We start from the raw sequence: 25,650 nt of genomic DNA on the forward strand, positions 1-25,650 counted from the left end.
AGTGATGAATATATTAAAGGGAGCAGCGTAGAGGGCGCGTTTTGGCAATTTTATTGAGATTTTTAGGGGTTTTAGGAAAACCCTGGGGCTAAGAGTAAACACTCTTAATAAGAATTAGTAAAAATGTCAAATCGAGAAGACAGAGAATAGAAAGTTCATATCGCTCTGTCTTTAATAGATGTGTAATGCTGGAGGTTTAAATAATTCAGAGCGCATGCGAACGACTGTGTTGTATGAAAGGAGAGAAGGTTAGCACTCCCCTTGATAAGGATGGAAGAGGCCCTCGTGGCCTGTACAACACACATACGGTTAAGGCACTGCCACCTACTTCGTGGCATCTAACCATGTTTTTTTTCCTTTTCTTCTTTCCTTTTATTTCCGGGAGACTATTAAAAAAAAAAAAAAAAAAGCCAACCAGCAGCCTCTTTTTTTAGTCAGCCTCTTTTTTTAGTCATCCAGCTCGCTTTTTCCCTCAGCTTAAAAGTCGCCGGCGTACCAGAAACCTGCAGCGGTAACACACCGCAGTGTTACTCAGTGTGTATTTTATTTTAAATAAAGTTACACCTCCTTTACTCCAGCCTCTCCAGACAGAACATGGTCCTTGTTTCCAGAGCTGTGCCTGAGCTAATCCTGGTCCTCCAACCACCACAGCCATGCCAGGCTGCACAGAATTAGAGGTAAGTAGAGCTCACGCCAATCGGCGCCAGCATTAATCCCAGGTGGGATATTAAGGATTTAAACACAACCTCTATGAAGAGCAGCTTTACAGCAGATCCTTTACATTAGGGGTTTTTCTATCCCTGTTCAAGAGATTTCCTCGTGACAGCAGAAAACTCATCTCCCTTCTCCACAGCTGTGTGACAGCGAAGGTGGGCAAGCAAAGCCACTCACACACAGGGACATGGGAGGCACTGCGCCAGGAAATATTTCTGAATCAACATTAAAATGCTTTCCTGGAGTAAAATTCCACCTTCTCCATGCTGTAAAGCAGCACAGCCACATTTTGCATTGAAGAGTTTCACTGGCCTTCAAGAGTAAGACTGTAAAAAAAACATGGGTTGATCATTTTAGCAGTGACACCAAGTCTAGACACATTGTCCCTTCCTGGGGATAAAGAAAAACCTCCAAAGGCAGTGATATTATTAATAACCATTTTAGCAGCTCAACATGAACTCTATTTTTATATTTTAAAAAGAAAACCTATGCCTCATGGCTTGCAGCTCTTTTTCTCCAGAGGTTTCAAAGCAAGGCAGTATCAGAGCAGCACTCCAGAGGTCTGGACTGGAATTATTTTCTGTTATTACCTGGCACATGAGGTAAATACCAAAAACACAGGGTTTTGCATCACCAGGAGCAAAACATCCCCTTGCAGCAGAACCCTTTGGGTGCAGTAAAACTTGTGCCTCTGTGTGTTTCTTAGCCAGCACAAGGTAAATCCTGATCCCTGCCCATCCTGCAAGGAGAGGGCAGCAGGAATCCTTTCCCTTGGCTCAAGCTCTCTGGAAGGGGTTGTAGCAATGTTGTCTCTGCTGAGGACACCTTCAGCTCCATCCTTTTCCCTTCATTAAATAAATTTAGGCTTGTGTTTGTTCCTCTTTTTCTCTACACTGCTGCTCCTCATCCTCCCTGACTGCAGTTTCTACAGAAAACATTTCCCCTTAAAAATGCCTTTTTTTTTTTTAAACGAAGCTTCCATGGACACAGACACTTCACATGAGCACACTCTTAACCACAAACATACACATAAAATCCCACCTTTTTATTATGGCACATGGTATTTTTCTGGATGTGTAAATCCCACATGGATATGACAAAAAGGGAAAGAAATAGCAATGCTGAGATAGATACAGAGTCATGCCATTTGCAATACAGCTTCATACCATGGATTGCCAAGATACAAAAAGTCTGGGTTTGTTTCTTTTTACATTGAAATAACTTTACAGTGTTCTGTGAGTTGGCTTGAGAAACAGAAGAGGCAAAATAATAAAAAAAAAATAAAATATGCTGAGAACAACTACAAGCAGGATTCATTTTAATGGTTAACAGAAGAACTGTAACTTTGCTCTAGAACAGCATCTATTAAACACACGTAACAAGAGGTAAGCAACTATACAGAAGGTAAGAGATTCAACCACAGGAGTCAAGTCAGGGGCAGGAAGAGGGAAATCTGGAACTGCATGGTTTTATTTGGTCACAAAGTTTGAGCTGAATGTTTTAAAATGAAGCACCCTTGAAGATGCAGTACTCCTATTTAAAACAATACAGAAACTTCCCAAGAGACTAGAACCTACATTCGGGAAAAAAAAAATAAACAAACTTAAAAAATTAAAAAAAAAAAAATTAGACATATTTTTAAAAAATTCCACACATCTCTAGGCTTGTGACTTAACTTACTGGTACAAAGTAGACTGGCAGCTCTTCCTTAAGTAGCAACAGTGCCCAGAAGCAATGCCATCAGAAAATACAGTATCTTTGGGGTGTCCAAGAATTCTGACTCCACATCAGAACCATCCATTTGTCTGCCAAAACATTAGGCAAGAAAAGGAGACACTGCATCTTTTTTTTTTTTTTTTTCCACCACATTGCCCAGCTCTAGCAGAGCTAAGATGTTTTCTTTGGGCCAAGACTAACAGAAACCACTTTATCAAATATTCTTCAGGTTTCCTGCCAAACTGGATTTATGGGTGTTTTTATTTTTTAATAATTTTTTTTAAAAACACTTTTTTTTGTTGTTTTTCCTGACAGTCTCTAAAGCAATCCTGGAACGTTTTAACAGTCACTCTTCCACAGTTTAATTGTTTTGTCATTTTCTAGTGCTGCTGATGCAATGATGTTTTCTGTTGGGTGACAAGCTGTGGAGATGACAACATCTGAGCAAAAAGAAAAGAGAAAAATTGAATTATTGAAATCTGGTTCATAGCAGGCATTTCTGAAAATTAGTAACTGTGTTTTATTAAGCTGTTATTTCCTCGTAGCAGAATTAAATGTGTTATTTGTAAATATCTTAAAACTGTTGCTCCTCTTTGAGAGGAAATACAAGCAGGGAAGAATTGAGGGCAGTAGGAAAGTTTGACAGGTTTCAAAAGGTGACAACTCTCTAGATTTCAGTTATTATTTCTGTCAGACACAGCTGAATCAAAACCCAGGTCAGTTTTTTGTTTTGTTTTTTTTTTTTTTTTTGTCATGGAGGGTATTTCCAACATCCTGGTCAGTTCTTAGGTAACACTTCACCTTCAGAGCCTGAAAATGAAAATCTGCAGCCACTGCCTTCCCTACACTCCAAACCACAGGGATCCAGTCCCAATCACTGGGATCCACTGGGTCTCACTGGATCCAGCCCAAAGCAAAGGACTGACCACTCTGAGATTTCAGTTAGAACTCTGCTCTTCCACAGGACTCAGACTGAAGTACCCATCAGGTGACATCTCATGGTTCAAGTCCAGACCACATCAATCCTCATCCTTGGGATCTGCAGCTCTGGAAGGTGTTACCAGATCATTCAGTCACTAATGTTATGAGACAATTAAATATCTTGACCAGTTCTGTGCTCAAGCAAATCTCCTTTCCAAGCTGATGTTCTCACAGGTGAAGAATAAAACATTTTCAATGCCCATAAAAATCCTTCATAAAAAGGAGTAAAACTCCCAGGGTTCAGTTAAGCTTCAGCCACACAAGAATCTATGTGTCTGAGAATCAAATATGGTATCAGAGAGAAAATGCTCAGGCTAAGCCTGAAAATATGAGGGATATTTCATCAATAAAACCAGAATCCTCTTCCTCACCTGTGTGTCCTTGTAGTTTCTGTACAATCTCTTTTGTCTGAAGGTTCCAGATATAGACCAGGTTGTCTTCTGAACCAGACACTATCCACTGGAGGGGCAGAGACAAAACACAGTTATCTGAATCTTTCTGATCCATATCCAAGTGCTATTTCTCAGTCAACATTTCATTGTTATACATGAAATGGAGAAGGAGGAAAAGTCAGGAAATCTGACAGTGAGCCCACCTAGAGCCACAGAAACCAGCACCCATCAAAGGAGGCTTCCAGCCCCAAAATCCTCTTTTATCTACAGAGAGGAGCAGTAAAAAATACACAATAAATTATCAGATCTACACTAACCTTTCCACCAGTGACAGAGAAATTGGCAAATATGCAGTACTTCTCATTTTTGTGTCCTGTGTACGTCTTCAGGCACTGCAAGGGAAGAGCCACAAGACATTAATGCAGCTGGGAGGGAGTTTTCTCAGTCAAGGACAAACTTTCTGGGGACAAAAAGACTGAATACATCAGCCTGTGTTTCCCACACTGTCAATTGATCTAGAGGATGCAGATGCTCTGCTCTGAACTTCAAAACAAAGCCCTAAATATGTCCCATTACAACAGTGAAAGAGATCAAAGGCAATTTATTGTTCATGAAGAATAAAATGCAGAAATATTGCTGTAAATTCTCAGGGCTATGCAGAAGGCAAGTATTTTAATTTTTTTTTTTCCTTCTCTTATTCTAAGGCATCTTTAGTCAGAATCACAGAATAGTTGGAGTTTGAAGGGACCTTTAAAGGTGTGGCATGGGCAGGGACATCTTCCACTGTCCCAGGGTGCTCCAAGCCCCATCCAACCTGGCCTCAGGCACTTCCAGGGATCCAGGGCAGCCACAGCTCTGGGCACCCTGTGCCAGGGCTCTGCAACCTCACAGGAAACTTTCTAACCTGAGTTTCCACCCTCTTTTAGTTTAAAACCATTACCCCTTGTCCTGTTGCAACAGGCTATGCTAAAAGTTTATTCTCTCCACTAAAGCAATACTGATAGTTTTTCTGTAGTACTTGTATGTTAAGTTTAAATCCAATTTTCCTAAAAGCTTAGTTAAGTCTACATAGAGAGAAAGAAATTACCTTTCCTTTGCTGTAGTCCCAAAGTTTAAGAGTGCTGGAAAACAAAAGAAAAACCAAGATTTTAGTTCTTGTGTGGTTTCTTTTTTTTTCTATCTAAACAGCTCCTAGCAGCTGAAAAATGTTTTTCCATACCTGAGTTCCAAAAGCCTACATGGATAATTTTAGCCTGGCTTTGGAATGCAGGGGTAGTTAGCCCCAAAACATCAATTTTACTGCCATGCCATTCATATTCTCCTCCATAGAAAACACTATATATGAAGTCATGTATTATCATTACTACGGCAGCCAAAAAGCAAAATAAAGCATCATCTGATACTCCAAATTTCAGAGCTGTGTGTTATTCTCCATTTTTATTTTATACTTACTTGTCCAAAGTTGCAGCTAAGATGTATTTGCCATTTGGTGAGAACTTCACAAAAGACACAGGAGGGTTATCATCATCTACAGCAAAATTAAAACCAGTGTTACAAAGTGCACAGCTGTGTTGTCTCACTGACTGAAGGATTCTTTTGAATTTGTTTTTAATAGTTTCACTGAAACACAGAAAATCTCTGTGGAAAAACAGAGCCCAGACAAGAAATATTTCTACTTACCAATCAGTGTTTTCAAGCACTGGCCTGATGCTGTATCCCAGATTCGACTGTTAAAAACACACAAAAATAATTATTATTGGGTTTGAAGTATTTTTTTACAATTTTAACATTAACAAATGCTAACTTTTTTTTTTTTTCGAAAAAAGTATTTTTAAAATTCAAAAGGTGCAAAGAGTAAAACAGAGAAAAAATAACCACTTACCAGAGTCCATCATAGCTACTTGACACTATCAGGGATCCATCACGATTAAAATGCACCTGTAAGATTATTAATACTAATTATTAAAACAAATAACTTTACTGATACTCATAAAGATCAAATGTTTAAGCCCCACAGCAAATCCTTATTTTCCATTTCTGACATGGAACACATCAGCAGAAACAAACCTGAGGACAGAACCTGATTATTTTAAGGGCATGGAATAGAACCTGGTATGTAGCCACTTATATGTTTTAAAGTCAATTTTCAGCTATTTCTATCTAAAGAACAATTTTTTAGAATTATTACTATTAAGAGACAATTGTAAATGTGAAATATCTTTTACACATGGCAGAACAACCATGTTAGAACAGTCACATTTCAAGATATATGAGGCTCAGATTTATTTCAATGTTCTTCACTTCAAAGACATTAAGAGTTGAACACCTCCTGGTTTCCCTTAAGACTTTAAGAGTTGAACATTTCAAAGACATTAAGAGTTGAACACCTCCTGGTTTTCCTTAATTCCAATGGATAGTGCTGTATGCCAAGCTCATTTCTCCTACGAAATAACTGAGGTTTAAAGCAGGAGTGTTCTGTGGAACAAAAGAAATACAAAAATGCAGAAGAAATACAAGTTGTTCTCCAAGCATCAAGTGCCACAAATCTATGTCCCAGAATGACACTTGGGCACATCTGGCACACCTCTGCACTATTCACATTTCCAGCCAGGACCAAAATCCACACTGATCTTACAGAAACCACCACTCATTTCATTGCCACTGAGCACTGGCCACTGGCAGCAACCACAGCCCAGCCTGGATGCTGTGTAAGGGCTTGGTAACAGAGCACAGAGTCACCCCTCTACAGGGGCAGGAGAGGAGCTCTGTAATTTTGTGTTCACTCATCAGGAGGGACTTACAGCTGAAACTGGGTCAGAATGAGCAGGCAACGTCTTGAGGCACTTCCCTGTTTTCACATCCCATATCCTCACGCTTTCGTCAAACTGCAGAGGGAAGAGAGGCACCAGGTTTAGTCAGCACCTCATTGGGGCACTCAGGTTCAGCTTGGCTGCAGCATCAGAACTTATCCCAGCTGGGTCAGAAAGCCCAGGACACATCCAACAGCCTGGGAACAGCTCCCTGAATTCCTTGTCTCCATGGGCTTTTCCCCAAGCAAACACAGCAGGGGCAATGCACAGCTCACCTGACTGCAAGCTGTGTTTGGGAGGGAAAACACAATTGAAATGGGCTGTGTGATTCATATTCTTTCATTTAATATTGTTTTCAAACCATGATCTGACCCTATCTGCAGAGGGAGAGTTGATTAGAAGTCATCCTTTAGACAGATCAGAATCCAGGTGATTAAAAACTGTTAAGTTGTACTATAAATTCTGTAATCACTACTTATAAATTGTACTACATCAATCCTGCCTGCAGAAATCCTGTGCCATTCTAATCATAAATTAGTGTGCTACACTAATCATAATAATCTGTTAAGAAAATAAAGCTGTAATTGTAACTATGATTTAATGCCATCATCATTCTGCCAAGATCCCTAAAGAACCTGTCTGCCCCTTTAGTGACAAGTGACAGAGTGTGCAGTACTTGCTTCCCACAAAGGAAAAAAAATTAAAAACCACTCACTGAGCCAGAAACGATGAGGTTTGACTGAGGGTTGAAATTGCAGCAGAAAACGTAGTTACTGTGCCCTTTCAGTGTCTTTAAGCACTTACCCTGAAATAAAATTCAGCGGAGTTAAATACACAGCATCACCCAGCACCATAAAAGCACCCAGAGAGACCACATTAAGGTTAATCACTGTGCAGCACAGAAAGAAACCATCTCTAACCCCAGATTTAGATGGGCAGAGGGCCAACTGCAACAAAGCAAAAAATAAAAAACCAGTATCAAACAATCATAAAGATTGCAGGCGAGGTGCAAACCCTTTGGGCAGCTCAGGAGGATCCAAACCATTTAACAGTCCTAATCAAAACACAACCAAATTATCCAGTTCTCTCAAGTCATGAGAGAATGGGGGAGAAGCAGAAATAAGCATGGCTGTGGTAAGAAGTAATAAAAAGGTTTCATCTGAGAGGCTTTTTGCTGTGCTTCTGTCTCCATCATCAGGCTTTAGTGCTTTCTCAGAGCATGACAGGCTCCTCGGGGTATCCACAAGCATCCCACTCCTTCCAAGAGCAGACAGCACCATTCATTCATCCTCACAGCCCATTCACCAGCCTGCTACAAGCAGGAATACAAGTGAAGAAGGCAATGCTGGAGAAAAATGAAGGTAAATAAATAATAATTGCTGCCCTTACCGAGCTTACATCCCATATTTTGAGAGTTTTGTCATCGGAGGCAGAGACAAGGAGGTTGGAATCTGATGACCAAGCAACATCAGAGATCCCCTAAAACAAAGGGAAACAGTTCTCTTCTCAGCTCTGTTTGTTCAGCCACACAGAAAAGTGGAAAACACAGACTGCAGATTACATTCCCAGCTGAAGCCTGAATGAAAATTCAGCACTGAGAGTCAGGAATTCAGTGATTTTGCTGGGTTAAGAGCTCCTCTGGCACAAGTTAATTTTAAGCTGAGCCACAAACTCTGAGAACATCAGTAGCTTGTTCACACAGCTCTTATTGTGGCCACCAAAACCCTTTGCTGGAATTCCTAAATAGAATGCTCATAAATTAATCTGAATTAAGTGGCTTTTCTTCATGACAAATGGCTGCTCTTTACAGTCCAATTCCCCAAAGGCTGGAGAAGATTCCAGTGGTTTTTCTTTTGATAAATCTTCATTTTTGCTCATGAAACTTCAGCATGTAAAAAATGTCAAAAAAAGGAAAACCAAAGGGCTTGGGAGTTTTGTGTTTTCTTTAGAACTTTGCAGAATGAGTAAGTGGTGTGTTTATGTAGGCAAACCCACAAGAAAAATTCAATCTCCTTAAAAGGCAAGTGTTTTGTTCCTTATACAAAGGAAAGATGGAACAGGACAAAGTGTTAGAACTCACAGGGATTTTCACCCAGGAATCCCCTGCCCTGGGTGTGAGGTGGGTTCTCCTGAAGTTCAGGGACACCAAAAGCTGGGTATGCATGTGTTCCATGAGCAGCCTGCACTCCACCCATATTCCCAGCCTGCCCTACTCCAGCAATTCCAGGACTAGATAAACAAAAAACTACAAAATAAGGCAGAAGAACAAACCTTCTACACAGGCAGAACTAACAAAGAATGGAAATTTCTGAATGAGGAAAAGAAAGCAAAATTCTTCCCAGCTAAATTCCCACAGTAATCACCTCACACTTACCAGCTTATGACCAGATATTGTTTTTTCAAACTTGCCATCATATGCTCCCCAAATTTTAATGAGTTTGTCAGCAGCTGGAAAAGAATGTGCCAGTTCAGAGGTTAATTAACAGCACTGCCTGAGCTGTCCCTCCCAGGTGAAAGGAAATAAGTTAACTCTGTCTCTGGGCATTTCTCCCTCCCCAGGCAGACCTCAGGGAAGGAGGTGATACGGAATTGGTGAAGAACAGCTTCCGACACAGCACTCTGCAGCAGCTGAGGTTACATAAGCTGCCTGGAATGCAGAGAGACTCCAGCAGCTTTAGTTTCTCTCTTGACAACTTGGGTTTCTACTTTTGTTTTAGACTGCCAGTGGTAAAAGTAGTGCTGGTCCATGGGAATGCTTGAAAGGCTTTTGCCCCAAAAAGAACAATAATTACACCACAAACTGGACTGAATGGATGCCTACAGAAACCCAAAAATATTATCCATGGTATCCTGGCAAAACAAGCCAGAGAAAAAAGTTGCTGTTTGCCAGATAAAGTTTGAAAAACATGTTCGGGGAGAGGGGAGGGGGGCTCTGATGGGAAAACTGTAAGAATGATTTGTATGGCACAGTGCACTGGTTTTATTGAGGCTGTTTGCAGTGAAGTCAAAGCCCCAAGCCATCCCCACGTTTGGAAGATGTTCCAGTGACACTCACTGTCATATTCAACATTTCCAACTGCCCTTTCCCTACACATGGATCCTCTCTGGATCACTGACAGTCACAGAAGTACATTTTCAAGGCAAAACTATCAAGCAGTGCTGAAGACCAATAAAAACCCTTATGAAATACCAAAGCTGACAGAAAGGGGACCTTTTCTATCACTTAAGAGAGCAGTGAAACACTATTTATAAACAACTTCCTGCACTTCACTGGGGCAATCAAAGCCTCTGACTGCCAACCACCACAGGCACACAGGACAGAGCACACGCATCCAACTCTGCTGCCCAGCAGAACCTCCCTTATTTCCCACAGGAAAGTTTTGCCTTCAGATACTGTGCACAAAGTTTAATTTAAAAGCTTAAGTTTCTAGTGATACAGAAAACCACAGGGGTTTCCTCTGCACAGGAAAGAATCCTGCCCACTTGCTCAGTAAGGAAAGCTGGACAGGTGATGGCTCTCCTGGCAATGCAAAGACCCAATGCTCAAAATAACAAAACTTAAATCAAATTATCTTGAAGAGTGACAGTTTTGGTATCACTTTTAAGAAAAACCTCCTCTCCCTGATTGAGGTAGCACTGCAAACAGGTCCTTTTCAAGGCCCACATTTGTGTCTGAAATGAGAGAAAAGCAAACAATACTTACAGGAGCTGGCAAGCCACTCTCCATTAGGACTAAACTTGACTGATGACACTGCCTTTGTGTGTCCTGCTAATGTGAACTTGAGAGCATAGTTTGGCTTTACTGGGGCAGGCTGTAAGAAACATATTTATGAATAAGTTAAATTCCAAATTGAGTATCTCAGTGGCTAGCTCCAATCAGTGCAGAGGAACAGACCACGTGGATGTTCACCATAACAAAATCCAGTACTTACATTATTTACATTCACATTGCCCTCCAAATTCAAAAAACAACCAAACAAAACAAGCACCCTTTCAGTGTGGGGCCTCACTGTTCCAAGTACAACACCAAGTCACCCCTGAGGTGAAGTCCATCCAAGCCAGTAACCAACAGGTGAGAATAATCCAACAGCCCAACCACAAAGTGCCTGGCACTTCCATGTTTCACTCTGGATATTGACCTGTGCAGTGCTTTCAAGTGTTTGCATTTTCACCCTGATCATGAATTAAACCACAGGCAAATTTCCTCCATGCCCCTAAAATCCCACCTTTACTCTTTGAAAAGGCTTCATGGTTAGACAGCAACACTTCCTTTGAGCATCTCCAGGCTTCAAAGAACCTGAATAACTGTTTCCCCACTCCACAGCTAGAGATTCACCAATTCTCCAACCACCTCCAGGCATTCCAAGGATACAAACAAACAGCCTTTGCCATGATTAAAATGACAAGAAGTGTTTCACTGGTGACAACTTCCCGAAAACCAAAAAAAAAAAAAAAAAAAAAAAAAAAAAAAAAACCACTTAGCAATACAGCAGACCTGCACTCCATCCACTTTTCCTATCAAATCCTCAGCACGAGACAGCAGCAGAAACAGCCACATGGAAAAGACCTTAATTTTATAATAATAATCTTAATAACGGGAGAATTCAAATCCCTGATTCCGGTCTGGCTGCTGAGTGTTCAGGTAGTTCCAGGTATTTTTACAGGGATATTTTTTGGGGCCCCACACACACCTTGCTCTGATTGGTTGAGGAGGAAGGAGTAGATTGTGTTTTGGTGGATTCTGCATCTGGCTTCTTTTCTTCTGTTGCCATGGTTCTGGAGCTGGCAAATGAGACTTATGGGTGCTTGAAGGGGAGAATGAATGTGCTGCTTCAAAAGGCAGCTCTTGCCACCAAGAGGAGAACCACGCTGAAAGAAAAACCTGGAAGAAAAAATATTTTCATTAGCTGTCAGAAAGATTCTCAGCATGCACAAGAGATTGGTCAAAGCACAGGTTGCCAAAAACCAGTATGAAAACCCCTATTTATTATCTGTTGAACAACACAGCAGTATTTTAGGCTTTCAGACCTACTTATGTGCAAGACCAAGAACTCCAGCCACGGCTTTTGATCACTCCTTGGAAAGCTTTTTCCAAACAGAAGTACAGCACAAGAGCTCTGAGCTGTGGCAGGGTTTTCATACTGCAGACCCCAAAACACTTGTAACAAGCACTTAGCACAGGGAAAATACAGTAGTTTGTATGGAACAACCCAAGGCCTCTCTATTTTAATTTATTATAGAGTAAGAGATTATAAGGAGCACAAAAAATAACCAGCACTTGCAAATCTTAAGACCCGACTAGATTCCTTTCACCTCAGAATGTGAATATTTTGGTGTCGTATTTCCCTGCTGAAAGGTCTGAGCATCAACCCATCCCCTTCTCCATCCAAGACTTCCCCTTGACTGGCAGCAGCCTTGGATCAGCCTCTCCAGACTCGCTTTCTGTAACAAGACCTGATGGAGTGCAGTGCCAGGATTCTGTAATCCGGGCTGATGCTGCAGAGGGAACAAATCTCCACTGCAGCTCAGCCACATTTCAGCTCAGGAACAGAATCACCCCCAGCTCACACTGTCAGGATTTGCCTTCTAAGTGCATTCGCAACATCGCAGCTCCTTTTGCTGGTGGCAGCACATTCGGGAGCGGGAGCGTTTGCTCCCAGGATCCACCGGCATTCCAGGCATCTCCTTCCCGAGAGGGTGCAGAGCAGGGCGCTACCAGTTGCCTGCCGGCTGTGCTCGGTGTGGGGAGATCCCAGAATGGGCCAGGCTGGAAAGGAGCACAGGATCTGCTCCAGCAGGGTCATCCTAGAGCACATGGCACAGGATTGCATCCTATCTCCGCTCAGGGACACTCCCCGGCCAATCTGGGGGCCACAATAAGAAATTAAACTTTCCTAACGCAGATCCCGATTCCTTTTCATCTGGAACTCATCTGGGAACTCGAGCGAGACCGCAGCGCGCTGCCAAACCACCGCAGCATCGCTGCCCGGGCCCGGGCGGGCTTCACGCCCGGGGGATCCCAGCCCCAGCGCATCCCCCGCCGCCACGCACACGGTACCGATAACACCCCCCGATACCCCCCTTCCCCCGGCCCCGAACGGCCCTTCCCTGGCTCTGGAATGTGGGGGCAAGCTCCCCGTGGAGACCCCGAATGTGGAGAGGGGGTGAACTGAGGGGTCCCCACGCGGCCGGGGGAGGGCGGGGGCCGGGCTGGGAGCGCGCGGAGGGGCCGGGGCCGAGGGGGTTAGGGAAGGGAAGGGAAGGGAAGGGAAGGGAAGGGAAGGGAAGGGAAGGGAAGGGAAGGGAAGGGAAGGGAAGGGAAGGGAAGGGAAGCGGGCGGGCTCCGCGCGCGCTGCCTGAGGGGAGGCGGCGGCGCCGCGCGGGCAACGGCGGTGCGGGAGAGCCCCGGGCGGTGCGGGAGACGAGGAGCAGACGGGAAAGGAGGAGGAGGAGGAGCCGCCGCCTCGCTCTACCTCTCGGGTGACTTACCGGGGGATGGGGACGGGGAAAGGGGGGCGGCCGCCGCCTCCTCCGCGACGAGGGGAGGAGCGCGGCCGCGGGAGGGGAAGGGGGGGACGCGGCGGCGGCGGCTCCGGGTCCGCCAGGCGGGGAATGCGGACCTGCGCCTGCGCGGAGCGGGCCGGAGGCCTCACAATGCCGCTCTCTCCCGGGAGCGCTACGGCGCGGCCCGAGAGCCAAAAGAGCGGCGCGAGAGCGCGCACGGGCGGAGCCAGCCCCGTGGAGCCGTGCCCGCCCTTTCCCCCCCCTCATTCTTTTCTTTTCCCTCCCCTCCCTGCTTTCCTTCCTTCCCTCCCAGCGCCTTCGCTCGCTGTGGGGAGCGGCCCGCGGGGTGCGGCCCGCGTCCGTGCCGGTGTGAGATTCCGTGTGGCAAGCGTGGCTCGTACGGACCGGGACGGGGTGGCTCCGGTGGCCCGCGGGCCGTTGAGGCCGGCTGGAGGGGGTTAGGTGTCGTTAGGGTGCAGCTGGCCCCGTTGGATGCTGCTGTGAGAAGTGCAGCCAATGCGCACGGCAGTAATGTCTATAATAATGTCTATATAATGTCTATAATATCAATCATAGTGTCTGTAAGGTGGCGGTCGGGTTCTTCTCCCCGGCAGGTAGTGGTAGAGCATGGGGAGTCATCCTCAAGGGAGGTTCAGGTTGGACACAGGGGGAATTTCTTCAGGGAAAGTGGTGTTAAACCTTGTATCGGGGGAGAAATATTCAACATTGGAGCTGCCAAGGGGTTGTCGGAGTGTCCCCGTCCCCGGGGGTGTTGAAGGAGTGACTGGACGTGGCACTCCATAATTTAATTGACAAAGTGATGATCAATCTAAAGGCTGCACTCGATGATCCCAGAGGTCTTTTCCTACCTAAGTGGTTCTGTGACTCTCTAGTGCTGATGTTTGAGCCATTTAACACCGTAATCCTCGCCTGGGTGAGAGGGTGTCTGAGGCAAGGTGGTTTTCTCAGCGTATTGCCACACAAAAAGCCTTGACTCAGAAAAGTGTTTAATTCATTAAGGCCAAACAGCCCAGTTACAGTTAAACATGTGTTTAAGCGATTTTCTGGACAGCAGTGGGTTATTTCTGAACCCACACGTTGCAGTCTGCTTTCAGTTAAGAGGGAAGAAAAGGAGACGTGTGTCATTTACTGGCCCTTTAACACAGGAAGATACTTCACTTCCAAAAATTCTAGTGGCAGTTGAGAAAGGAAAAGATGAAAAAAAACCTATGGTATAGTGAAGCCAAGGCCTTTCTCCTCCAGCCTGGAATACTGCAGCAGAAATCTGGAGAATTAGCCCTGCCCTCGAAACTCAGGGAGGTAAAACACAGAAGAGCTGCACACTCACCAGAACAATATTGGGAAACAAATCCAGTTAAATCCCTGGTACTGATTCTTCCACATGGTTTTGGCTTAATGTTTTCAGTATTTTAAGCAATGAATGTGAAATAAAATGGGAGAATACAAATCAGCAATATAATGCTATTTATAGAACTTTTTTTTGTGGCAGGGTGTTTTTTGTTTCTTTCATGTTGGAGAGAAGTTCGTATTTTGCCTCTCAGTGTCTGTTTCAGGAATTTTTGCCTGATACTTTTCTATATATGCAGAAAAGGCATATAAATATATTTATATATGTGGAGAAAATACATACATATGCATGTATAAAAATCCTTATCTGCTCTGAATAATACCTCTCTGGAACCTGAAAACTGTAGCCTTGACTACAAATTAACTGTAATCCTAAACAACCTCTTAGCCTATAAGTGTCCTGGATGTTTTTTTAAACTAGTTTTAAGTATGATAAATTCCATTTGGCCAAGTACCTGATTCCATGCCAGGCTGGGTTTTTGATAGCATGAAGCTTTCAGGAGTAGCACGAGCAGGGGTGTTTCTTTGGGACTGCAGAATATCCCCAGAGCTCTGCACAGACAAAAATTTGGATTAAATTTCACTTGATGGTTATGAATAATCTTTCTTGCTCCCCCAGCCAGCCTTCCACAGCTGGGATCAGCAGGATATGACATCTGTCCAAACTCTGGGAAAGCGTGGGGCTTGGCAGACTTCTCCTTCACCAAATCTTTCATTCCCTTTGCTTCCAAATAGCCTGAACTTGGGGAGGTGCCAAGTGCACAGAAAAGACACCTGTCCGAGGTGTTTGTGGGAGAGCAGCTTCCCATGGTGATGAAAGGGAAAGGAAAATGGCTCAGACTGGAAGGAAGTGGCTGCTCCCAGTGCTACTGGGGTCCCTTTGGGTGCTTTCCAGGAGTTGAGGCCGTGGCTCCTGCTCTGACCAACGTGTGTGATTTTGTCCCAGGTTGCCCCGGGAGCAGAGCTAACCCAGTGCTGCAGAGCTGATCCAAAGGACGTTGTTGTTCGTGGAGGAGCTCCCAGGAACTTCACTACAGCCTAGACCTGCTCTTTAGACCTGCCTGCTGCACACCAGCTCGTGCTTACGTTTGTAGTGGTGAGTAATCAGACACGGAGCTTACAAGCTGTGCGAGCCTATGTTTATGTTTTGGCACAATTAGCAATCTCAGCTCGCATTTTTGTTTGCTTGGGCCCCTCAGCAGACAGAAGAAGTGCAGAACAGACTGGCCGTGTGTTATACTCTGCTCCAGAAACAGGGAGGAAGAACTCAGGAGGGACCTGTTACATCTTTTAGGCTTCTAAAGAGCAGCTGATCCCTGACACAGAGCTGTTTCTGGGTGGTTCCTAACATGCTGTTCTGTTTTGTTTTTTTTCCCTAAATCCCAGATACATCACATTCATATGTCTCTTCTGGGATTTAAAAACAAACACTGAACCTTTTCCAGGATGATACTTCTACCTCCCCCACTACACTCTGAGCCTTGCTTGCATCATTGCCAACATTTGTTCATTTAAAGCTAGGAAATCTTAGCCCAGTGGAGAGCAGGTAGGATTGGAATCATCCTGCCCTGGGAGGGATGTGTACAGACATTTAGTCCAGGCATGAGGGGCCTGTAGAAGTTGAAGAACTCATTTCAGTGCAAGATCATTGAACGCTGCATGTATCAAACCCTTGCTAGTAAAGACCTGGTAAGAAACATGATTTTGAAGAGCAGGTCAGACTTCTTACAGGGTTGGAGTCCTGCAACGTGCTAGAAGGCATCATTCAGCACAAATTCCCCCCAAAGCCAGCATAGTTAATGCATAGAGGCTGCTGATTTGAGAGCCCCAGCCTGAGTCACACATGCTCTGACTGCCAGACGTGATGACAGCCCGCCTCTCCCAGCCACTTCAACTGGAGCAGCAGGTTCTCAGCACTTCTGTGAATCAGGGGCTTTGTTCTTTGGCTGCAGCCACAGTGAGCGGACAGTTCAATACAATTCAGCCACACCCCTGAAATAGTTTTATTATGAAATCTATTTATTACTCATTGTCATTTACAGATCAAGATGTTAGAAGGTGTTACTGTTTGGTTAGAGGATCTCTGTGCCATTCTCTCCAGTCTTTGTGAGGGGGCGGGAGGAAAAGGAAGGAAGCACACAGGAATCCTTTAGGGCTTTGGCCAGCTGAAGTCTGGCATGTTCCAGTGCCTGTTGGTTTAAAATGCCAGCTCAGTAGCACACACTATTCACAGCCTTGCTTACCTGTGCAAACCACTGTGTTCACAGCAGGTGCTGGGTCTCCACATCACACTGAATGTCCAACAAAACCATTCAGATGCAGGTAATTTCCAAAGGAGCATTTCTCTTCTGTTCCTAAATATCTCTGGTCATGTCCTTCTCTCTCACAACAATTTAGGCCTTTGCTCTGCCTCTTGCCTTGCATATAAATCTTAGCCCGCTGTATCCCAGACTCCAGCTCCTCCAAATAAAGCATTTTGCTCCCTCTTGATAAGACACATCATAGACAGAAGATTTTTGTGGGCTCTTCTTGCTCTTTCTGCCCATTGCAGTGGAAGCACTTCATCTCTGCTTCAATGGTTTGAGAACTTCCAGTCTGGAAGAACTTTACTCTGGACCCTCCACTGGATATTGGCTGACTGCAGACCACCATTCAGATGACAAAACTCCTCTTTGCAGATGAACACTTACAAGATCCTTTAGGTCTTGGGTTGCTCAATTCTTTCCTGTCTTCCTTTCAAACAGCACAGTTCTGTGCCTTTTGGGGCTTGTAGACATCCTGGTTCCTGGCTTCCCAGTCTGGGGGCTCTGCTCACCCTTTTCCAGATGAAGAGGGAACACTGAAGATCCAAAAGCCCTGCAGGCACTAACAATTCCTAGGACTGAGGAGCCAGGGTGGCCTCACCAACTGGTGTGTCCAGGCTCTGAGAACTACAAAGAATGAGTCAGAAGAGCAGAGTCCCAGTTCTGCCTCTGCCCATGATTCTCTGCATCATCATATTCCCTCCCAGCTTCCTCAGCTGAAAAACAGGAGTCATAATATTTCCTTACCTACAAAAGCTGTTAGGAGGATTATTGCATTGTTGTGAATTCCACAGATGAAAGGTACTACAGAAGAACAAACTGCAATTATTGTTTCAAACCTCTGCCCTAATCCTGTCATCCTTAACTTACTGAATAACACTTACTCAATCGAGGAAATCCTGCCACTACACTGAAGATGATCATTGGAAAAGATGACTCTCTGTTGTAATAAGAGCATTTATCCCCTTGTGTTCAACACCCTTCTGCCTGACACTGGAGTGATCTGAGTCATATAATCTCCCCTTGCAGTAGGGAACTGTGGTTTTGATGGTGGAACAGGCACAGGTGAAAATCAGAACCTTGCAGGAAGTACCTATTGCAAAGATCAGAAAAATTTGTGTTCCCAGCAGTCCCTGATTCCTGATAAATACTGTTGGGTGCAGTCACACAAGGCACTGAGTGTGACCCATCCTCTCACAGAACTCATCTGTCCCACAAAACATCTTCTTTTCTGCTTCCATCCCCTCTTGGTTTCCAAACACTCAACACTCCGTGAGCAGAGAGGCAAAAAGCGCCAGTGTTTAACAGCCCTGCAAACCACTCTGGTTTTGCACAAATAACATTTTTCTTGTTGAAGCCTGTGCACAAAGCTTCTGAGAAGGATGTAGGTACCACTGGGCAATACAGGTTAAAAGTACTGCAACAGCCAGGAATAAATACACGGCAGGTGTTCATTAACAAGGCACTAATTGGGTAACTGGAGGTGCAGCATAAAACACCACAGAGGGCACTTGAGAAGCTCTGGGTGAATCTAGGATGCTCCTCTGAGCTTGGGGAGCAGGGGAAGAGCTGCTGCTATAAGTTTGTATTTTATGGAGAAGTTGGCATTAATGTGTCTCAAAAGAGGCAGCCTGTTACATCTTGTGCATGGAACTGTGTGGCAAAATCAGTTTGAAATTTAATTTAAAGATTATGACTCTCTTTTCCTCGGTTGAAGTGCTTTTACTTTGGCTTTAGTAACTTGAGCTTAAATTGTTCTGATTTGATTTCACTGTACCTCCTAAGGGGCTTATTCAAACTGAGTCAGCCTGTGCCTGTTTGGCTAAACCATTATCTAAACTCACTGCCTTGCATAAAGAAGGCTTTAGGGATCCCAAAATATGTTTGCTTTCCTAATCCCTTGGAGGATGCAGCAGGGTTCTTCAAGCACGAGTCTGCAGACCTACAGGTAGGTGTGTGAGTGACTGCTGTGTTCCAGGTTGAAAACTGATAGTGGTGAAATCTCTGGGGACAGTTTCCCACGTGAATTGTTTTGCCTGTTCAGCCTGCTGCATAATGAACTCGACAATTTGGGATGAAACTCTCTAACACCCACCCTGGGTGAGATAAGGCAGGACAAGGTGTAATTGGAGACTCCTTTAGGGTTGCAGTTTTGATGCAACTTTTGTCATCGTGCTCCTGACAGTGGATTTGCAGTGAGGCTCAAACTCCAGTATTGAACCTGTGCACATTTGCTGTGAGGTGAGTGCTCTGCTAGCTTGGAGAGCTTTTTGCTCTCACTGAGGTTTTTGCTCTCTGGCTTCTCTTGTCTCTGCCTTTCTGCCTGCACTCCCCAATTTGTCTCTGTTCTGCTGCTGTGCTCTGTGGCTGTTGCTGGGCTTGCTGAACACTCTGCATTAGGAGACCCCTGTTCAGTTCCTTGTGGCTCTGCCAAGTCTTACATTGCAGCCAACGCTTCTTTTGTTGCAGGAGTTTGTCTTAAACTAAAATATAAAGACTTTTAAAGCCCAAGATTTCAGATTATGATTTAGCTCAAAAGGAGTCTTTAGAGTACACGGAGTTCACTTTTCCAAGTGTTCATAATGAATACTCAGGCCATTTCTCCCTGCCCCCTTTCTTGGAAAGCTTCAGCTGCTGACTTTTCCCAGCCCCCATGCCTGGAGCTGCAGCAGTTTTCATTTAGGGGCTCTTTAGTCATGCTCATGAATTGGTGTCTGTGTATGTTATGGCATTCAGGAATTCCTACTCTGGTTATCCATGTGCATCAGGTACATCCTGGAGCAGGACAGTGCAGTCAAAAGAACTGCCCTGCTTCCTTTCAGCTCTCAAATGCTTTGACACACTTGTGGTCTTTTAGATTGCCTTGAAAATGGGCTTAGAGCAGAAAAATGGTAAAAAGTGCTCAAAATCCAGTCTTTCCCCTGGTTCCTGGTATTCAGGACACTTGTGGGCAGGGCAGAGTTTGGGTGGTGTTTCAAAAGGATTTCCTCTCTGTCCAGCAGTCAGGTTTCTGAACACCACAGTGAAGTGTGGAGGTTCTCTTTAAGAACTCCTATTTACTGCTTGCATGCCTTGTGCTCCTGCAGAGGCCGTGTGCTCTGAGTGGGGTGGTGACTTTGGGGTACCTGATGGTCAAGTCAAAAGGGTAAGCTGGCAGGAGGGAAGCCCAAGTGTCACACACTGACCTAGAGTGGGGTTTGGGTGTTGATGCAGATGCACCAAACGCCGCCTTAGTATAAATATACTCAAGAGTGGTAGAGCTGTAAGCAAGTTTCTGATTCCTGAATTTGCAAAAGCCTTGAAGTTGAGTGCCAAAAAGCCCCTTTTTGGGGAGGGTTTGGCTAAGGCATGTGCACAGTTTTGGTTCCATCCTGAGGCAGCATGGCTAAATGGAATTCTCTGAAGTCTGTACAATCTTTCTGATTATATCATACCTCTGGAAAAATTTCAGTCCCGCTGGTCGTGTTTTTCTAAAGCTAATCTTCTGGAAATAAGGTATTTTAGTAAAACTGCCTTCACCTTATGGTTACAATAAACTGACTTACTAATTGGCATCAGCATGTGGCTGTCTGAACCAGCAGTGTGGCAGCCTCTGCTGGCACACGTGTCCACAGAGAAATCCCCTCACTCTGCCTTATTCCACATTGGCACTTAAATGTTCTCCTCGTTTATTTTCCAGCGGTTCTATTATTTTTTTTTCTTCAGCAATTCATTCATGTTTTGGCTTATAACAGTTTTTTTTGTTGTCGTTGTTTTAACTTATGTTTGTAGTTGTGGATTTGCTTTAGGACATGGGCTGGTGTGAGTCTATTACTTGGAAGTGCTTTTAACAGCGCTGATGTTTGTCGATGCTTTTATGGTGGTGTGCTGGTAAAATTCACATTGTTTTTATTGTATACATGAGATTAATTTCTGTTGTTTTCAACAATGTTATGAAATGCACCAACCAGTGCAAACTACATCGGGCTGTGGATTTTCTTGATTTTTTTTTTTTTTTTTTTTTTTTTGGCGGCTCGCTACTCCAGCGTGTATCGGCGGCGGGCTATTTTTATTGCAGCTCGTATTAGTTGTTGCGTAATAAACGCGAGAGCGCATTACCCAATGCAAACCGCGATTTAAAAAAAAAAACAAAAAAACCCCACACATACACACACACACACACACAAAAAGGGGGCGAGAACAGTTGTGATTTCCAGCTCGGCCTCCCGCAGCACGCGTGGGTCCCACGCGCGTTCCCAGCCGCACTTTCCAGGCTCCGCTCGTACCTCGGGAGGCGCGACGCGGGCGGACGGGGGAAGCCGGGATTTTCCCCGGCCATGTCTACCCGGGGGACACCCACCCACCGCCACCTCCGCTCGGCTCCGTGCCGCGGGTCGCCCTCCCCGAGCCCAGCCAGGCGCTTTCCCCGCCGGGGGCGCGGCGTTGTGCGGCCCCGCCGCCCGCTGACCGGGCCATCACCCCTGCCATCCCTGTCCCCTGCCCGCCGCTCCGGGCAGGGCGCGGGGGGCCGGGGGGGCGTCCCGTTGGCTTCTGGGATTTGTAGTTCTTGCTGCGGCCTCCGCTTTCCCCCCGGCCCGGCCCGGGACTACGATGCCCACATGGCCTTGCGCCCCGGCGCATGAGCGCTCGGGCGCTGTAGCGCATCTATTATACTGCCTTGCCGAGGATAAAAAGAAGAGCAACTGGAGGGACTGTAAGGCAAACGTTGCTGGAGCTGCCGGGGCAAAGTAATCTATTTAATCTTTCCCTTTATTTGTTAGATGCTTGGGTGTGCACTGGGCCATGGTTTCTGGAGGGAGGGGGGCCGGGGAAGAAGGGGGAGGAAAGCAAAACCCACTTGGGGAAAGGCCAATGCTGATTTTTTTTTTTTTTTAATTTTTTTCCCCTCCTCTCTTCTTCTGCTGCTTCTTGTTGCGAGAGCTCCGCGTCGCTCCCCGCGGCCCCGCAGCCTTTGTGCGCCGCCACAATTGTAACAAAGCGCGGCGGGGCTGGCTGCAGCCTGGCCATTGATTTCCTCCCGGCCCCGCCGATCCTGCCCACCCTTTTCTTCTTCTTCTTCTACCGCTTCTTCTCCATCTTCTGCTCCCCCTCCCCTTCTCACCGAGCGCCCGAAGACGCCCCGGCCGGGCGCAGCCGCGGCCCCGCCGAGCCCAGTGCAGGACGGGCTTGCTTGCTTTCTTTTATCTTCTTTTTTTTTTTTTTCCCTTTTTTTTTTGGGGGGGGGGGGGGTGGGGGATTGTTTTTTTTTTCTTCTTCTTCTTCCCCCTACCTCGCTCGCTTTCCCTCGCTCTCTTTCTCTGCCCGCCATCTTTTGAAGGGGAAAATTAGGGACGAGGAAAAGGAGGGCTTGCAGGCGCGCTCTTGAAAACAAGGGAGGAAAAAAAAAAAAAGAAAAAGAAGGGGGGGGGGGAAGGGAAGAGGACAAAAAAAAATTTACAAAACAGCACGGAGGAAGGGAGGGCGGATTAAGCATCCTGCAGCCCCCGTTGCTGGCGGTCCGAGGCTCCGCGTTTGTCGCGGAGCGGAGCCCGGCGGCGGCCCCAGCCCTGGGCCAGCGCCCGCCTGCTCCGGCCATTTCCCCGGTTAGCTCGGGAGCTGGGAAAAAGGTCTGAGCAGGCAGCGGATGATGGGCTGGAAAAGTGTTGTCCGTGTCCCCATGCGTTTATTTGTGTGTATGTGTGTACCCAGCTGCTCCGCTCGTGTAAATATCCGGTGTTTACCAAACTTTTGCGAATAAATGGAAACCCGAGGGTTCGCTGCCTAAACTCGATATGCTTTCTAGGTGTGAAAAGAAACGCAGATCGCAGATTTATATATAGAAGTGTGACGCTATAAATAATGCTGCCGATAATAAAATGTAAACCTTCAAAACTCAGCCGTCCTTCTCCTCCGTTTATGTTTCTTGTTTGGGTTCGGCACCTCCCTGGGCGCTGGGGATAGAGCATTGTTTGTAGCCTGCTTGGTTTCACTTTCAAACGAAGCTCTAGTGTTCAGGTCTCGGGTCTGTGTGCGGCTTTACGTGGTTGGGTCTCGCAGAGTGTTAATTCAGAACGTGTTTTCCTCCACAATTGAATTTTGACAACGTGGAGAATGCGTTCTGTCAGGTTCGGGATACGTGTTCTGTGACAGTCCCAGAGCGTGGATGTTCCCTTCTGTTGATTTCTTCAGGAGCCAAAAGTTACTAAAATAAACTTGTTTGGATGAGCTAATGTGATGGCTTCACTAATATTTCAAACTTTTATATGTAGGTTTTGAAGGGGTTTTTTTTTGTTTGTTTGTCTTTTACATTTTAAGTTCCCTGACACTGGTAAATAATAGTAGGTTAGGAGCTGACATAATTAGCAAAGCACACCTGCTGTTCCTTGCTGGGAATAGAGAAGCATGTTTTTAATATGCCTGTTAATGTTTTGAACGTGTACAATGTGAGTGTACTTGGGGGGGGTGTGTCCACGTGAAACTGGAGGGTTCATTTTAAAGCTGAAACTGTTGTGTTTAATTCACACAGTGCTAAGTCAAGGTATTAGGGGGGACTTGGTGACTGCCATATGTGCTGCAGGATCTGGGTGACAAGTGCAAAATAAATATGCATTGATCAAAACAAACAAGAAGTCCCCAAAGCAGTTTGGTTGCTTTACAAGCAGAAAAAAAACCCCATGATCTGTGTTGCTTACAACTCCCTAAGTGCTTGAGTGTTCTGTGAATGCAGGTCCTGCCTCCTGATCTGCAGATCACAGCACTGGCGGGCTGCTGGGTGTCTCATTTTTTTTTAGCACAGAAGTCTGGGGAGTGTTGAATTAATACCTTGGGAGGCTCCTGCTGAAACAGAGTAACTCCAGACCAAAAGCCTTCCTTTTTGGAAAGAAGAAGTGCTAAGATGGTGTATTTCTCTCACTCATGCTTACTGTTTTGAGACAATTTTAATAGAAGACTTGGGCAGGGGGTAACGGTCTTATAAAATGTTCAGCATAAGCTTCATTACAATATTGTCTTTTCAGTGCTGAGACAGTAGCTATGGCAGTGAAAGGCTTTTTACTTGTAGTGACCTGTGCATGCAAAGTTTAAGAAAGAATGCATGTGCAACGTGAAGTGTCTGAGGTTTGTTCTCAAAGCTGGCTCTGGAGTGTTAGTTCTGCTATCTTCAAATAAAAACTAGGCTTCTGGAAATAAAACTGGTGTCATTTAAACACCAAAGTGCTTACAAAAACTTTGGTTCTTGTCATTTAAGAAGTATTTAGAGGAAAAACATGTTGAAGTGTGAGTTCCAGCTCAGTGAGCGTGCTGGGCAGCCTTGCCCTTGCACTGTCTGTCTTTAAAGAAGTCTGATTTTGTTATTAGTCAGTGTCTGCAAATGCAAGTGTTTCTGTGGGCTTCCTAGCCGCTCGTGTCTTTGCACTGCTGTGTGCAGTGACTTAAATCACAGTTCTTAATAACCCTGCCAAAGGCCTCTTTGCTAAGAGCTGTGTGTTTAAAACTCATCTTTTGAGATGGAATGAATCTAAGGGGGTTTTTTGGTATCCTCAAGCCTCACTTGCAGAGCAGGGGTGCAGCCTGCCTGACCCGAGGGTCTCCCTCTCCCTGTGAGGCTGAAGGCAGCTCACACACTGGGCTGGGGCTTCCCGGCCTTTTCCCAGGCACATCCTTGACTTGGTGCGTGTTCTGAGTGATGCTGTTTAATATTTACCGTTTCCCTTCGAGGGGAGGCACTTGTGCAGTGGGGTGTGGGTTTCCAGCCAAGCCCTGCTGCACTCCTAGAATCTCACTCCTCCTCCCGGGAGTAATCTGGGAGCCTGATCGCTCTTGTTGACAGCACAAACAACTTGGGAGTCAAATCCCTCTCCTCGGCAGCAGCTGAGTGATGTACTGAGGTCTCATATTTCAAAGGCTTAATTACTTTTACAAAATATATTACTCTGTCTACTTTGGTAAGCTATCAGGTGCTTTCGACACAGGCATAGCTACACTTTGCTAAATAAATGAACAAAGAATGTTTCACATCTCGGTGTTGCTGATTGTTTCTCTTTAATCCTGGTTGCTCCTTCTTTGCTAATTTGCAAAATTCATTAATCCTCAGTGGGTTTCCCAATCATTATCATGAGCCATATGTTTTGTTTTGTTGTACGTGGTGTTGGGTTGTTTTTTGGTTTGTTTGTTGTTTTTTTGTTTTTTTTTTTTTTTTTGGGGGGGGGGTGTTTTATTTCAATTTGCTGCATTATTCTTTAGTAACAGCCCAGAACCCCGTTGTAAGCAGTGGAGTTGTGGGAATTGGGAGGGAGCCATTGTGTGCTGTGCTGCTCAGTGAGCTGTCAGGGCATTTTGGAAGGATCTGTGCATCTCCAGCTTTTCATTTCACAGGATCTTACTGCGACATCAGGGTTGTTTTGTCAATCATTAGTGCTTGTTGGAGGTGAAAAACATTCTGTGGCACACTAACTCTTTAACCCACTTGTTGCTGAAGCCAGTGTTGGAAGGATGTAAATTCTTCTGGACAGCAGTGCAGAAATTCTATGTAATGTGCTGTGTTTTCTAGTAGTCCTTTTCCCTTGATAAAATACTGACTGAAGAAACTACTCGCCTCTATTTCGGGTTCCTTATGCACCTTTCCAGGCCTTGGTTTCTTTTCAGCAGATGTTGTCATATTTGGAAGTGTTTTAGCAGCATGGATAACCTGGTCAGAAGTGTTTTCTTCTTTACTGGGAGCTGGGTTTTCTCTTTTCCACCAGTATTGCAGCAGGTGTAGCAAAGACAATTTGAGGTGAAATTTCTTTGCTTGAGGGACCAGACTGGAGCAAATTTCCCTGTCTGCCCTAATCAAATTTGCTGTCAAACTTTGAGATTTAGACTGAGTTTGATTGACACCAGTCT

At 45.2% G+C, this 25,650-nt stretch overlaps 2 protein-coding genes and 1 non-coding gene across 11 annotated transcripts in view; 2 read left to right on the forward strand and 1 right to left on the reverse strand.

The window, feature by feature from the left end:
• Positions 1 to 226: 226 nt before the first annotated feature.
• LOC134051885 (U6atac minor spliceosomal RNA) lies at positions 227 to 354 on the forward strand. The gene has a single exon (XR_009933819.1). It is a non-coding gene; the product is annotated as a U6atac minor spliceosomal RNA (small nuclear RNA).
• Positions 355 to 1,738: 1,384 nt separating this feature from the next.
• On the reverse strand, positions 1,739 to 12,636 carry WDR5 (WD repeat domain 5). 5 transcript variants are annotated; one of them, XM_062505611.1, is made up of 13 exons: positions 11,927 to 12,636; positions 11,305 to 11,495; positions 8,988 to 9,061; positions 8,003 to 8,092; positions 7,329 to 7,418; positions 6,605 to 6,688; positions 5,686 to 5,741; positions 5,484 to 5,530; positions 5,256 to 5,331; positions 4,891 to 4,924; positions 4,121 to 4,195; positions 3,783 to 3,870; positions 1,739 to 2,870 (listed from the first exon to the last, which is right to left on the reverse strand). In XM_062505611.1, exons 1-13 carry the CDS (start codon positions 11,977 to 11,979, stop codon positions 2,770 to 2,772), a joined length of 1,059 nt encoding a protein of 352 aa, XP_062361595.1. In that variant the 5' UTR covers positions 11,980 to 12,636; the 3' UTR covers positions 1,739 to 2,769. The 5 variants fall into 5 exon arrangements, with proteins under 5 accessions (XP_062361595.1, XP_062361598.1, XP_062361597.1 ...); XM_062505614.1 differs by lacking the exon at positions 11,927 to 12,636 and adding an exon at positions 10,317 to 10,425 and having other exon boundaries at positions 8,012 to 8,092; positions 11,305 to 11,528; XM_062505613.1 differs by lacking the exon at positions 11,927 to 12,636 and adding an exon at positions 10,317 to 10,425 and having other exon boundaries at positions 6,608 to 6,688; positions 11,305 to 11,528.
• Positions 12,637 to 20,471: 7,835 nt separating this feature from the next.
• Positions 20,472 to 25,650, forward strand: part of BRD3 (bromodomain containing 3) — a 37,900-nt gene continuing 32,721 nt past the window's right edge. For all 5 annotated transcript variants that reach the window (XM_062505775.1, XM_062505777.1, XM_062505779.1 and 2 more), the window contains exon 1: positions 20,472 to 21,515. The gene's annotated coding sequence lies outside the window, so the exon portion shown is untranslated. The remainder of the gene's footprint in view (positions 21,516 to 25,650) is intronic.

The sequence above is a fragment of the Cinclus cinclus genome, chromosome 19 (genome assembly GCF_963662255.1).
Source record: "Cinclus cinclus chromosome 19, bCinCin1.1, whole genome shotgun sequence".
In the NCBI taxonomy this organism is placed as follows: domain Eukaryota; kingdom Metazoa; phylum Chordata; class Aves; order Passeriformes; family Cinclidae; genus Cinclus; species Cinclus cinclus.